Genomic DNA, 13,874 nt, shown 5'->3' with positions numbered 1-13,874 from the left:
CCTGGTTCATGGGTGTAGTCTCATTATGTACAGCAGGTTTAAAAATTTGCTTAGACATTGCAATACTTTCACATATCTAATCTTTTTAATGTACTAACAGGGAGAAGTTCTCCAGCCTGCAGACAGCTGTAAACGTGATGAAGCCTACAGTACCAATGTTGCTGACATAAATATTGACTGTGAAGCTCCCTGGAGTGCTGCTGATTTATAGGTACTGTATAAATACTTGGTTTCAATGACAAAGCTAGGAAGAATTGGTTCCCACTCTAAAGTAATGCCATAAGTCACCGTGACAGTTTCAGGGTAGATTATAGCGTGATGAGAGAAGGTGGTGTGACCTTTGGAAATAAGTAACCTCTTCTGAACTTGGCAACAGCCTAAAACTTGAGCACCTAAACACCGCTACACTCTGTAGAGTAGATTTAAGATGTATGCAAGTGTTATTTATACTCAGCAGGTGAGATGCACCCGCACAGGTCACCATTTCTGGCTGCTCCTGTCCGCTCCAAAATGGTCTATGCTACAAGTTGTAAATGTACGCAGAGCTCTGCAAACTCTTGGTGTCACATCCCCGCTACTCAGGCGTGGGTTCTTTCCAAAGCTGAGCGAGTCTGACTGATTTGGTTAAGGTTTCTCAGTAGGAATTTGTGACCCTGTGATGAAATGGGAGGGGACAGCTCTGACATCTGGCTGTCACTCTCCAGGTCCTTTCAGGCTTCGAAGCTGAAGGAGACAAGCGACAGTGGACTGAAGCTCAACAAATTGGGCCCAAATGTGATCTTGCAGTTTTATTTAATGTAATTCATCTGACCTAAACATAGTCACTCCTAAAGTGACAGAATGGGGCCACAATTTGTATGAGCGAGAGAGCAGAGGAAGCAGAATCAGGTGGGGTCTTACCAGGGAATGTTTGTATAATCCTGTCCTATAATCCTCCGTATCTCTCAGTTACCTCCTTCAGCTGCCCCTCACGCTAACTGAACAACCCTCAAATTCAGCATCTGAGGGCAAAGCAGAGAACCAGCCTACTGGAAAATTTTGTGAGAGTCTCGTCACCTGCTTCTTCCTGCAACAAGACACAATTTCTACATCATTTTTCATTCAGTGTTCAAGACTTGGACTTGTCAAAGCAGAGACTAACCAAATTATTGCACACCCAGAGGTACAAACACACATACTGTTTTATTCCAACAGCACATGCAGGCTTTGAAACTATAACAAGATCTTTTTTTTTATATATATATATATATTATATGAAATGAATACGCTGAGCGTTTTGCAGTGAAATTGATGTTTGTATAACACAAGGAGGAACAATATTTGCCAGGGCACATTCAGTTATATGCCACAATTGCTGTCATTTATGGCTTCTTGGAGGAACACAGAAGCACTCCCAAGGAGGCAGCAATTGCTTTTTCCTTATGTCACATAAATAAATACTGTAACTGGTGAGCACATGCAGAATCCATAAAACCTCCCGCGATTCAAAAAACAACAATTTTCAGTCTAACTGACAGATGGGATTAATAATTTGTTGTTTGAACTTGAATGCTTTTAATTCTTTTAATTAGTTCTTCTTCGCAAATTAAGTACTGTGTTAGATGTATGATACTTCCCCATCTGATACCTATAGATGTGTGCATGGAAGGCACTGACACCATTTTCAGCTGTCCCCGACCCAAGGGCTCGCAGCTTTACAAGCTGACTTGACTTGCAGTTACATGTTCTTTGCCAATCTTCTTGCCCGGTTATTTCTCAATTTATTTTCCCATGCTCTTAGTCTTCCCCGCTTCATTCCTTCCTTTTAATTTCCCCTCTTCTAGTTGTGCTGGTGAGCAGTGTTCTTGTCACAATTACCTTCCAACTAAGTCATTAGATTTGATTCTGTTCCATGAATTCTTTACAGCTTTGGGAAGATTGCTTCAGCTGGTTCTTGCCTCTGAATCTCCCTCTTCTCACCCAGCAGCTCTCACAACTCTGCAGCTGTCTGCACAGTTTTGAAAGGCTGGTATCTGGTTTCAAGGTAACCCTTCTATTCTTTCACATCTTTATTAAATTCGCTGCAGCTGCTCTAGCTATACCTCCTGTGTAAGTAAAATAGCTTGTTCACGTGGACTATCTTGACTAGAAAGTCTTACTGATATAAAAACTCCTCAATTTGCTTGAGCTCCTTCCCTTCCATTGCAATTTTTACATCTTGTTCCCCATAAGCAGTCCCTAATGAATCATATCTCAAAGCTTTGATAGATCTTAATCCACATTCTTTAACTGTCAGTGAACTTGATGGCTGTATTTATAGTCCTTTACACAAATCTGAGCTTTAAAGGGACCTTAGAATATGTCAGATTATGCACACAAGCACACTGACCCAGCTTTGAGCTGCTGAGGTGATATAACCCTGCCACAGCATGAACAGGACCTATGTATTGAGCACCTCAGGCTTCCAGTGTAACTGTTAATGTCAAACAGCTGAGAGCTGGAGCCAGAACAGCCTTCAAGTGTCTCATGAAAACTCTCATCTCCAGTTAATCCAAGGGAGAGATCTCTGGAGGGAAGAGGCTCTGGTGCTGCTGAATCAACATACTCACCAGCTGAACAAATATTCACTTACAAAATGCTCAAAAGGGATAAAAATCATTTCAAAGTGACACTAGCACCGTGAAGCGGAGGACTGAGCACGTACAGACCTGCAGTAGCCGTTTATGATCCTGCCCGACACCACTTTTGTGATGGCTTTCCAGTACTTGGCTTCTCCTTCCACTGGAGCTCCCAGTAAGATCACATCCTCAATGATCCCTTGAGAGTCTGTTGAGAGGAAAAAAGCAGAACAGCTCAGATTTAGAGAATATTTCAGAGGGAGAACCGACCCGGCCCCTGTCCAGAAAGATGCAGTTCAAGCAGCAAACCTGTGGGAAGTTCTTTCCACAGACCTGGGTCTGGGTTTGCACGGAGCTGAACTGTTACGCTTTGAAACGGGGGAAAGGGACCGACATTCCTTATAGTGCAAATGTTGTCGTATATTAAGCACGATAAGCTCTTGCCACGTTCCTTAGAGCTGAGTTAGTGAAAAACGTGACCTGCACACACAGCAGAAAACACCCAAGTTCTTAATATTGATTGGGAACTAGCAACAATGAAGGCGTTTGCCAACACAAAGTGATAATATATCAAACTGGTTTGATTTTCTTGAAGGGTTCTTTAACACGAATGCCCAGGGCACGACTTGCTGAAAAAGAATGTTGAATTTTATGCGTAATAAATCTTCCTCTCTTATCAGACAGCTGCAGCTGGGGAATTTCAGTAGAAATAATTATGGAATGAGAAATACTGGGCAGCTCTGCTACTTTCCTAAACTCCTAAACAATATATTAGTATCTATTAATAAATCCTCTTGGTAAAGAGAGATCAAGCAGCTGATGCCAAAGCAGTTAGATGGAATTCACAGCAGTGCACGTCTTGGGAAGTTCATGGGTATAACCTGCCAAATCCAAACTCTCCGCCGGTGGGAGAGCAGCGTTCACGAGATGTGAGCTCAACCATCCTGTAAAATAACGTGCTAAAGTTTAAGGGGAGGCAGAAGTGAGAATAACTGCATATCGCATCAAGTTATGATGGAGAGGTGCTGCCTGGCTTGACTTTTTAAACGTAAATCAATTGGTTTCCTTTCCCTTATAGCAGTAAAAGACTCGGAGCTGCCTGCAGTGCCTGCGTCTTTCTCAGCGGTGTAAATCCCAGCGCCTGACAACAATCCAAAAGAGTTCTCGTGGTCTTAGTTCTTATTGCGAAGCAAATTTTGCACCAATCAAGCAAAGAGCAATTCAATTTTGTCAGTGTGATCCATGAGCAATAAAGTCCTGTTCCCATCATCATGAGCAATGAAAAACAAAACCCAGAGCCTCGCGAACGGGGAGCTCCTTCCAACCAAGGTACTAAATTCCACGGCCACAGTGTGAGCCAACTGAATAAACAAACAGCTAATTCATCAGGATCCTGGATGTTTGGGCAAGGTATTGGAAGCTTTTGTGTCTCTGGTCCTTTGTACAGCTTATTTCTTGCTCAGAACAAAAATGTTCAGCCTCAGCTGAAAAATACTTGTTTTCTCCCGGTGTTGACAGAGGAGGATGGAAACCCTACAAATGTATTTCACAGTTTGCAAATCTTTTATGTGTGGGCAGAATTTAAAACTGAGATGATTTGTCCCTGGGCACAGAGGAAAGCACCTCATCACATTAGTCCTCACTGGAAAAGGGTGAGATTTAGGTCCCTCTGGCCATCGTACAGATCCAGTGCCACGGACAGTGTTTCATGGCAGAGGTTGGCAGCGGTATTCCCAGTACCCAACCCCAGGAGAACTGGTGATACTGGTCACACATGCGATTCTGTCAGACACCGTGATCAGTATTAGATAAATATCTCACCTCGCTCCTATCGCACGTGGTTTGGCTTCAAGCTTCAGGTTCAGACTGTTATCAATTTTTATTGGTTTACACTTCTTATTTATTAAAACGTATGGGAATTGTGATGGAAAAAAATCAGACCAATGATCTTCCTTGTGGGTCCCTTCCAACTCAGGACATTTTGTGATTCTTCCCATGTCGTAACTTGTCTCTGACGGGTCATTACTACATCTTCTGCTATAATTTCATTTTCTGGAAAGCTACTAAGCTCTGGCTTCCAAAGTCATTTGTGATGAAGTATCCCAAAGGTTATTTAATTGCTTTACAGAGGAGTATTTTCTTTTAACAGAATTTGAGTTTCTGCCATGGTGTTTCACTGGATAATCCATGATTAGTTATTTGTCCTCGGAAATGCCACTGCCATCTGGATACAAAAGGCCCGCATGACTAAGCCTTGTGTTCCTTTTGTGTGAGACATCCAAGTCCAAACTCCAATCTGTCTCAGATGTCCAAGGTCCCAGCTCCGTTCCTTCTGTGGCTTGTGCTGGAACGTGCGTGTGCAGAACGCCTTGGCAATCCTCGCCGAACACGCTGCTTTTCATCTTGCAAACAGCTCAGCTTTCGTAATTCAATTAGGGAACTGAAAAACTAGCGTACGGTGGGGAGCTGCTATGATACATAATTACGATGCTTAGATTTCTTTAGAATGGCAGCCAACATTGAAGACCCCTAATGATTTCCTTTCACGTATTACTTAGCTACAGTCCCATGTTATTCCAGCGAGAGACTACAGGCCATTAAATAAAAGCTTGGAAATGTCTCAGCCCCTGGCATTCTTAGCACACAAAAAGAGTAGATCTAGGGCCAGATTAGGATCTGGGTTCTGGCTTCAGTGTCACTCCATTAGGATCATTCTGGATTTGATTAGATTTATTTTGAGAGCAGACATCCTTTATCTGAGGACTTCCATCCTAAACCAGAAGTGAAGTTCTGGTACGCAGCCATCAGCTGAAAAAATGCTGATGTTCTCCATGCTCACTTGACTCTCTGCTTCTTGGGCCTTACTGAACGTTTGCCTTTATAAAGCTATTTATTAGAGACTTTCTGTGAGGCTAAATGGTTAATGAATTAAATTAACTCTGTAGGGGGGAAGGCAGGCTGCACGCACACACTCACTACTGACTCAACTCCAAGATGCTATTTACATCTACTGATCATAAATGATTTTATTCTTTTTTTCTAAATTAAAAATAGAATCTATTAATAAACAGAACCACAAACGGGTAATATATTGACAGATGGTTTTATACTTGACTTTGGGGAAAAATTACCATGAAAATAGCAGATGACAGTGGCATTTCAGTGACTTAAATGGAAGGGAGGACTCGGGGAATCAGATGCGATAGCTGGAGAGAGCTTCCAATAAAGGCAAAGCATCCTCTGCCGCGATCGCAGTGGCACGTGGGCAGCTCACAGGCCGATCTGGCAGCCGAATGTCACCAAATGTCAAGTTGTTGTTTACAGACCAGGGACCAAACTGACACACTGGAGCACCTTGAGTGAAGACAGCTGATTTAATCCACTGAACTGGTGGTTTCTGTCCTATCCTAACAGACCCAAGCTCTGCTCCAGAAAAAATCTGCCTCTTGGAAGAAAAACTGCTCTACTAGCAATAAGGAAGATTAAGGAAGAAAAGGTTAGGAGGTGAATTTTACCTTTCTCTTGAGCCATCTCCTGCAGGCAGAAGTAAATGACTCTTGCACCCAGACTGAAGCCAATTAGTGTGACAGGTCGCTTGCCCTAAGAAAGAGGGAAATGAGGAAACACCATCAAATACCGTTACACATCAATACCTGGGACGCAAAGCACTGGGGCTTGTGCATGATCTTTTAAACGTTTGAGCAATTTGGCTGATTTCTAAGGGATTATGTATCGCTAAAGCTACGAACAGTTCAACATTCAGAATTCTGCATATCTATTTTGTGTTTTTTGATTCTCAGAAAACCAACTGAAAGGATCCAGTGATCCGAAGTTACAGCAAAGCAGATGTTTCAAACACAAACAAACCAGATGCTGCCATTGTTTTGAAATTTCCAAATAAAAGCCTAATTCACGGATCAAAAACTTTCCTAGAAATGTTTCGATAAAGAGAAGAAGCAGCTGTCATACAAAAATATCGACCACTTCTTGATTCAACATGAATGACAGCAGCACTGTGTGGCTGTTATAAAAAATGATGTGGGGTAAGCTTTTCTTGTGAATAGCCTAATAAGATTTTCTATAAGATCAAAGGGAGCTTAATCTCAACAACAACGACAAATGATCTCTGTATTAACCGGGCAGCAGGTGTGCAATGGACTCCATACACATGACATTGAGTAGTTTTAGACGTTCTGACACACTGGCATGTGTTTTCACTTCTCTGTGGGCAAAAACACGGCCCACGGTGCATCTAATGTTGCACAATCACCTCTTACATTATTTTGCTGGTGCCTTTTAAGTATCAGTGAATATTTTAACACTCTCTATTCTCTTTTCACCTATCTTTGCTTTCTGTTCCCAAATTTGCACTAGGTGAGTTGGCCTGGCTGTTTAATGACATGGTCAAGCCACTTGTCATTTATGCCCCGGATCATTTCTTCTTCGTTTAGAAAAGCTTTAGGTTAAATGGAATGAATCTTGGCAGGAATTCTCTGATTCACTTGGGACTTATTTTTCTGCAATGAACCAGATGCACGTTGGTCACCTTCATGCATCTTTTTTTTATTTTTCAGTTTATTATTGATTTGCTTCTCCCTGGAAGGATGCCACTTAATAGTTAACTAGCGTGCCTACAAAACTTTGCCTTCATGGGCCAAATCCCTTCCGTATGTTATTCTTGGATAATATCTAGGCGATTACCTGTTGTCGACTGAGCAGGATATGTGCTAGGTGTTTGCCTACTTCAGCAGAGCGATGGAGACACACTCCCCAGGGGTTGTCAATGACACTGGCAACAGTCAAGAGCGACGTTGGCCACGTCAAGGCCGTCACAATACCTGCGAGACACAAAGCAAACAGCACAGCACAGTCACAAACCCGGGCTGCTCTTAGGAAACACCAAAAGCAAGATGGTTCACTGAAGTTAAAAGCTAAACCTGAGACCTTTTGCCATTTCCAGTTCTTCTTTCTCAAGAGCTGATCTGAGAAATGCTTTGCTAGGCTAAAGATAAGAAGGAATCTGATGTTCTGATACAGAGGCAAACAGACACTATACATGAATGTAACCTGCATGTTAAAGGTTTGTGTAAAGCAGTAAAACAGTGTAATAACATAGAGAAATAAACACAGTGACGTGTGAAGGAAGGTGTTTCCAGCTGTAATTTTAAAAGAACAAGTCAATGACACAGAGGCACAGCAATCCAGGAAAGCAAATCTAAATTACAGGTGTGGCAGAGAAGGTTCTCAGGCCAGTTCTGCAGGGCGGTGCCAATCCTGCCAGAAATCTCCTGTGTTTGCTCAGAAATCTTCTGTGTTTAGGAAAGCTTCTTTAAACAGAAACCAACAGTCAAACTGCACAAGAGCCGCTCAGGCAGATCAGAGACGATTTAGGTTCTTACCTGACAAGACAGTGAATTTTAAGGCTTCTTGAGCCATCATGTTGACAAAACCATTCAGCAGGGAATCTAAGGCGTTGCCGAGCTCCATCAAGTACTTGGATTCCCAGGCCAGGCAATACTGCTCACTCGATCGCAACATGCTGCTCCACGGTGCTGTGAAGCTCCCTGGGAAAGGTTGCAAAGATGCAATTCATGTTCAGAGAAAACACAACCATGTCTTACTCCTGGCAAGATGAGTCCAGCAAAGACTCAGAAAAGAACCAGCAGGACACTGGAATATACTTATACTGTAAAATCAGGAATTATATTTTAAAATACTGTTAGATTTAGACTCTGTATTTCCACTGTTTTATAATAAATTTGGGGGTTGTAAATCATGCCACAGCTTCGTCTGCCTTGACAAAGGATCTTCAGTGTGGACAGGCTCGGAGTTCATGACCTGTTTCATTGCCCCAAAGGCTGCCAAGACAGATGGGTATTAATACTAATAGTAGGTATTGAGGATGTTCCTCCCAGCATCAGCCAACAGGCCAAGTCCTGCAGCTCCATCTTCTCATACAGACCCAAGGAGGGCCGGTCCTGAGAAATTTTTAAGCCATGTTCTTTCTCCTGTTTGTGGTTTTGCTTTTTTAAACATGACAGCAGATTGCTAGTTATGGAAGAAGAATGTGTGTCATTTTTAACTCCCTTTTAAGGGCAAACGGACAAAAAAAGGTTCCTGAAGGGACACACTTGTCTTTGGAACAGTGCCTGGGAGCCCTCCAAGCCCGAGGATTTCGACCCCTGGTGAGCAGACAATGAGAAAAGCCGAAGCGCTGTAATGCAAAGTGAAAATAACCTTAGTCTGACAGCAAGCTGCAACCTAACAAACAACAACCTTTTGCATTAATGATAGCCAGTGTTAATTATGACACTTCTGAATAAATTGGCAGCTCTTCAGTCAGGTTGCTGAACACATCAGCAGACAGTTGAGATATTTTATATGACAAGCTATACTGGAAACTAAAACAGTACGGACTTTTCAAGGGTGCTGCCTCTAAGTTCACCTCTCGAATGCTGTGCTTAACAGGATTTACTTGACAGAACTTTCTTGCCAATAAACCTCATTATCTGGCAGATACCCAGAAGGAAAAAGACACTATTTTCTGTTAATTGCTGGAGGATAAACATAAGGTCTCAGAGATAAGTGAGACACTTTGTACTACTGCTGGAAATCATCCACCCCAAACACACCTTTCCTAGCAAAATCAGACAGCATTTATTAACATTTATTAATCTGCTATGATTACTGCCAATCCTGCTATCACTACAACCAATTTACTGCCCTCTCTCCTTCCTCTGTTGTGATTGGGACTGTAGACTGGGTTGCAAAATCTTATGTTGAGAGTTGATGTGTTTTAGTTACCAGGCTATGCAAGTGGGGGGAAGACAGGGTGCTACAAGAGCAGACGTTTGTGCCAGGAGTGGAAGAAAGATGCATCTCCCCAGGCTCCGCTCGGTTTCCTCGTGTTGTTCTTACCATACTTTCCTGCGCACAGCCATCCAGTAATCGCTATGGTGATATGAAGCTGCTTTCCTTCAGTGAGTGGGAGGAATTCAAACTCTTCGATGGCTCCCACACGCTTCTTCATCTTGTATCCTACACACAGCAGGGCAGAAACACAAGTCTCAGAAATCGCACAGCAAGGACAGACTCTGCTAATAGTAGAAGTTCCTAAGAAATTATTTGGGTCATTTGGATAGTTTTGTGGTGTTTTTTCCTTTCCAAAACCCTCAGCGAGTCTGTGCATTACTTAGAGCCTGGTACGGAGCCAACGTGATTCTTCTGGGCTTGTGTGATCCAAGGGAATCCCAGCAGAAAGCTTTTCTTGCTGCAGACCTGACATCAGCTGCAACAGCCGCTGCTCTCCATGGCAGCATCTTTCTAAGCTACATCCCAAATACTCTTTTCCTACATGGTCATCAGGGGTTACACAGCATCTCGATCAGCATTGAAATTAAATTTCACAGTTGTGGGATTACACCTCACATTGCTTCCCTTGCTCTGCAGAGCTCAGTTAAGTCATGAGCTCTGCATTTACAGGCAAGATCCTGTGCCTCGGGAGCTCAGAAATGTGCCGTTGCTCTCTCACCGGTAAGGCCGGCTCCAGCCGCTCCGAAAAGCGATGCCATGACAGCAATTCCAGCGGTCGAACCTAAAGCGGCTGCTCCAGCGCTCCCGATGATAGTAGCAGCTCCCGCAGCAACCAGAGGGGCAGCGAGACCCCCCGTCAAGCCTGAAGATGCAACAAGTAACATCACCAAACTATTTATCACCTTCAAAATCTAGGCAGTTGTTTCCCTGTGCTGTGTGAGGGCTGCTAATGCTACTGGAAAGGTACAAATTATGGTCCTTTTTTGCACCACCAATAAAGGGGCTTTCTGAGACCCTCTCCTGGCCCTGGATCTCTGCACAGATTCTTTGACTACTTCAGTAAAAATGAAGAATAATTTAAAGGTCAAAGGAAGAATGTGTGGTAGAATGGGGGGAGCTATGCCCTGTTTGCTTAGGAAACATTGATCTAGTCTCACACTATTCTGAATTTAGACTTGAAGACTTGATCCTCCTATAACAAAAGAGCAAAAGAGGAGAAAACATTTTTTAAGGGTAACAACGTCAGTTTAATATTTCCCCCAGCCAGTGAAGCTACATTGGAATAACTTTTCCAGCTAATTATTTCCATTTTATTTTCACATGGCTGAAAATACTTTTCTTAGATTTGGGGTTTCTTCTGTTGTTTGTCTGGGTTTCTCTTGTTTGTTTGGGGTGTTTTTTTGGGATCTGAAGCGACATGCTACACTCAGCCTGGCAAAGAAAAGCAGTGAACGCTTTAAAATTCGAGTTTGGGCTAAAAGGTGTGATGGGTTCTGCTGCCAAATATGTAATTCAGATACCCCCCCAGTGCTGTGCATGCAGTTCAGGAGCAAATGTCCCAACTGCCAGAGCAGCCTCACCTATCACTGTTCCGCCCCCGACGGTTGCCAGACCGATCAGCAGGTATCTCTTCAGCTTTCTTCTTCTTTCCTTCTTTTTTCTTGATACTTCTGCAGTTCTGCAGGGGGATTAGAAGCGTAAAAGCTGACGGAAAAGCCTGACAGATAACAACGCTGCATTAGAATCTGTTTTTATTCTCTGCAGTGTAATTTTCCTACTGGGAACAGTAAAAAGTTACAAGCAGGTGTGGACTGTGACAACACACTCAGATTTATGAGCACGGACGTAAACCCATGGATTTAAATTAAAACGATGTAATTGCTGACAAAAGCCAACAGATGTTACTTACTTGGAATATCCTTCCTAATAGGGCTGAAGCTTGTAAAAAAAGACACAAAAAATCAAAAGCATTTCAATAACTATATACTGCCTATATAGCTTAGAAAAGACCCAAGAAAGCTAAGGGGAAACAGGGAAAAGTGTTTGAAACACAAGAGAATAGGCATAGTTGGTGCTAACGAACAGAGGGATGGAATGAAACTATTTTCCAACAACAGTGTTTACATTTAGCTGCTTTCTAATTGCACATCACAATATAATAATAGAAGAGGTATTAAACACAGTCATCAGTTCATTTGTCTGTGTGCATTTAAGCTACATTTTAACAAGCTTATCAGAAACAGGTAAATAAACCTGAAAGGAACAAATATCACTTATTAGGCACTGCTTTTGGCTTCTGTCCACTGTCTTTGTTTTCTCTCTTACAAGAAATACTTCCCACTTCAGAGGAAAGTGCGAGAAACAGGATGCTGGAATAAATTGTTTACAGAGGAAGGTTCCTTCTAGCCTGCTAATGCAGTAGTTAATCTAGGCCTTTAAACATGAGAATGTATCTTGCTTCCAAACTTGGATATTTTCCCTTTTAATCCTAGCTTAATTGTGGATTTTCATTATCCATATAATTGCCTAATCCTTCCTGGAACCCCCTAAGCGCACCGTAATTTTGATAAAGACAGTTTTAGATGAGTCCCAAACAATACGCAGCTTTGTAAAACGCAGCAGGAGGAGAATGAAGCACAGTGGGTGAAATCCCCGCGCCGTTCAAGTCAACAGCAGAACTCCCATTGAGTTGCACAGCACGGAGGCTTTGCTTCCACAGAAATCTTCCAAAAAAGATCGTGTATTACCTGCCGCAGAAGCAATTGTAGCCAAGAACAACAGCGCTGCCTGCAATGGCTGCATCTTCAGCATTTTCTGTGTAACCAAGCTCAGTTTCTACAAACCCACGCTCAAGGCGGTATTTGGATATGCCCCGGATTGTGCCTGCAGTCACCAACCTGAATGATCAGCTTCAGGAAAACATTCCTCCAGGTGTTCTTTAAACCAGCCCTACAGTCTGACTGTTCATACCTACGTTGGCAATATCCAGCAATTTCTGTTCTACATAGTGGTTCATCAGCTTTTATAGTCAACGTGTTGTCACCTCGCACTGAAAATAACGACATCGAGAGAGCTGAAATACGGCTAACCTGGCTCTAGTTGCAATAACAAGCAATTTGAGTTATGTCGGTAGGAAGATAGTTTGCAGCTAAAGCCTTCCTGAAGATGCAGTGAGTAAAACTACTGTCATGAGAACTTTTCCATGTCGTTGCTCTCCTTCCGTAGCTGTAGCAACTGCTTTTGACAGTTGCTTTCCTAATAGCTTCTGCATTGCAATTATCACTTGATTACCAGACTGCGCTTTTTTTCCACTATGGTAATTAACTGCCTTTTCTGGTAATTCTTTACCCTTAGTGATCTTGGATATGCAGCTCCTTGCCTGAACCACAAATTATCTTCAGAGGAATTTTATAGGTGGAATGACAGGTCATTTTCCAATGATGAAAAGTGTCAGAAGGCAGGTTGGCGAGCAAATGATGTCATATTTTCCAGTTTCTCACAGAAAGAGAGTTTCACGCCTGCAGGTCAGAACATTTTCGGTGCTGGTTAAGATGGATTTAAGTATTTGGAGCTTTTTTCTATAGATGTCCATATGTATATTTAACCTTGCACATTCTGAGCCACAGGCCAAAACACAGCAACAAAAGTGGGAGCAAAACCTTCTGTTAACAAATATCAGTAAAAACCGCCTATGCAGAAGCTGCCAAAACCCTGTGTTATTGTTCTAAAACCTCTTGCAGTGGATGGTCAAAGCTGGAAGCATCCTAAGCAGATGCTGATGTGTTCCCTGCCCCCAAAAATCTGTGAGGTCAAAGCGGTGACAGGTTTATATTCCACTTCTTTTCCCCATTGACTCCTAACTTTAAAACAAATCAAGGGTCATCAGTTCTCCACAAATCTCAGCCCTGTTTTAGCCACGCAATAACAAATGTGTTCACACAGCAGTCTGGGACTACTCTCACTATATTGTTTTTCTCTTTTCTCTAATAGGTATTTACTTCCATGGCTGCAACCACCGGATAGACACGCTTTTAATAATGCAGCAAAATCTTCCAGTTGTTCTTGCCTTTATCAGACACGCTGCTGGTCTTTTTGGGTTGTGCTGCAGGAGCCACAAGTCCAGTTGATGCAGAATTAGGTATTGGAGCATCATCTTTGCAAATGACACCCCACCCTCAGCATTGATGTTTTCCTGCACTAAAGGGACAGGTTTGAGTTTGTTTCCACAAGCCACAGGAAAACAGTCCCCATTAATACCAACCCTTGCTCCTGCATGCCAAACCGTGTCCTGTTTAGCAGTCCATGATCTTTGAGATTATTTTGACTTTCCCTTTTTACAGTGCACTATAAAGTTAAGCTTTATTTAAATAAACTATAACTGAAAGAGACCTGTCACATGCTGGACGCCACGGTAACGTCTGAACTTTACTGTGTCAGGGACGTTGATTAAAGCCTTTATTAGCA

General features: G+C 42.6%; 2 protein-coding genes across 25 annotated transcripts in view; one reads left to right on the top strand and one right to left on the bottom strand.

Annotated features, from left to right (window-relative positions):
* HTR6 (5-hydroxytryptamine receptor 6) overlaps window positions 1–13,874 on the top strand; it is a 44,199-nt gene that overhangs the window by 15,607 nt on the left and 14,718 nt on the right. For 2 of the 22 annotated variants that reach the window (XM_065038073.1, XM_065038070.1), the window contains exons 4-5: window positions 101–211; window positions 13,401–13,548. The gene's annotated coding sequence lies outside the window, so the exon portion shown is untranslated. Of the gene's footprint in view, window positions 1–100; window positions 13,549–13,874 lie in introns of those variants that run through there. The other 20 variants (XM_065038072.1, XM_065038069.1, XM_065038058.1 and 17 more) reach the window with 18 other exon arrangements.
* TMCO4 (transmembrane and coiled-coil domains 4) overlaps window positions 1–13,874 on the bottom strand; it is a 32,547-nt gene that overhangs the window by 7,200 nt on the left and 11,473 nt on the right. For all 3 annotated transcript variants that reach the window (XM_065038049.1, XM_065038050.1, XM_021295215.2), the window contains 7 exons: window positions 10,991–11,088; window positions 10,129–10,272; window positions 9,516–9,635; window positions 7,997–8,161; window positions 7,299–7,435; window positions 6,113–6,197; window positions 2,688–2,805 (listed from right to left, as the gene is read on the bottom strand). In XM_065038049.1, the coding sequence (XP_064894121.1) occupies window positions 2,688–2,805; window positions 6,113–6,197; window positions 7,299–7,435; window positions 7,997–8,161; window positions 9,516–9,635; window positions 10,129–10,272; window positions 10,991–11,088 (867 nt within the window). The remainder of the gene's footprint in view (window positions 1–2,687; window positions 2,806–6,112; window positions 6,198–7,298; window positions 7,436–7,996; window positions 8,162–9,515; window positions 9,636–10,128; window positions 10,273–10,990; window positions 11,089–13,874) is intronic.

This window comes from Columba livia, chromosome 21 (genome assembly GCF_036013475.1).
Source record: "Columba livia isolate bColLiv1 breed racing homer chromosome 21, bColLiv1.pat.W.v2, whole genome shotgun sequence".
Classification (NCBI taxonomy): Eukaryota; Metazoa; Chordata; class Aves; order Columbiformes; family Columbidae; genus Columba; species Columba livia.
Note: the sequence above shows the minus strand (reverse complement) of the source record. Positions and strands in the feature narration are given on the sequence as shown.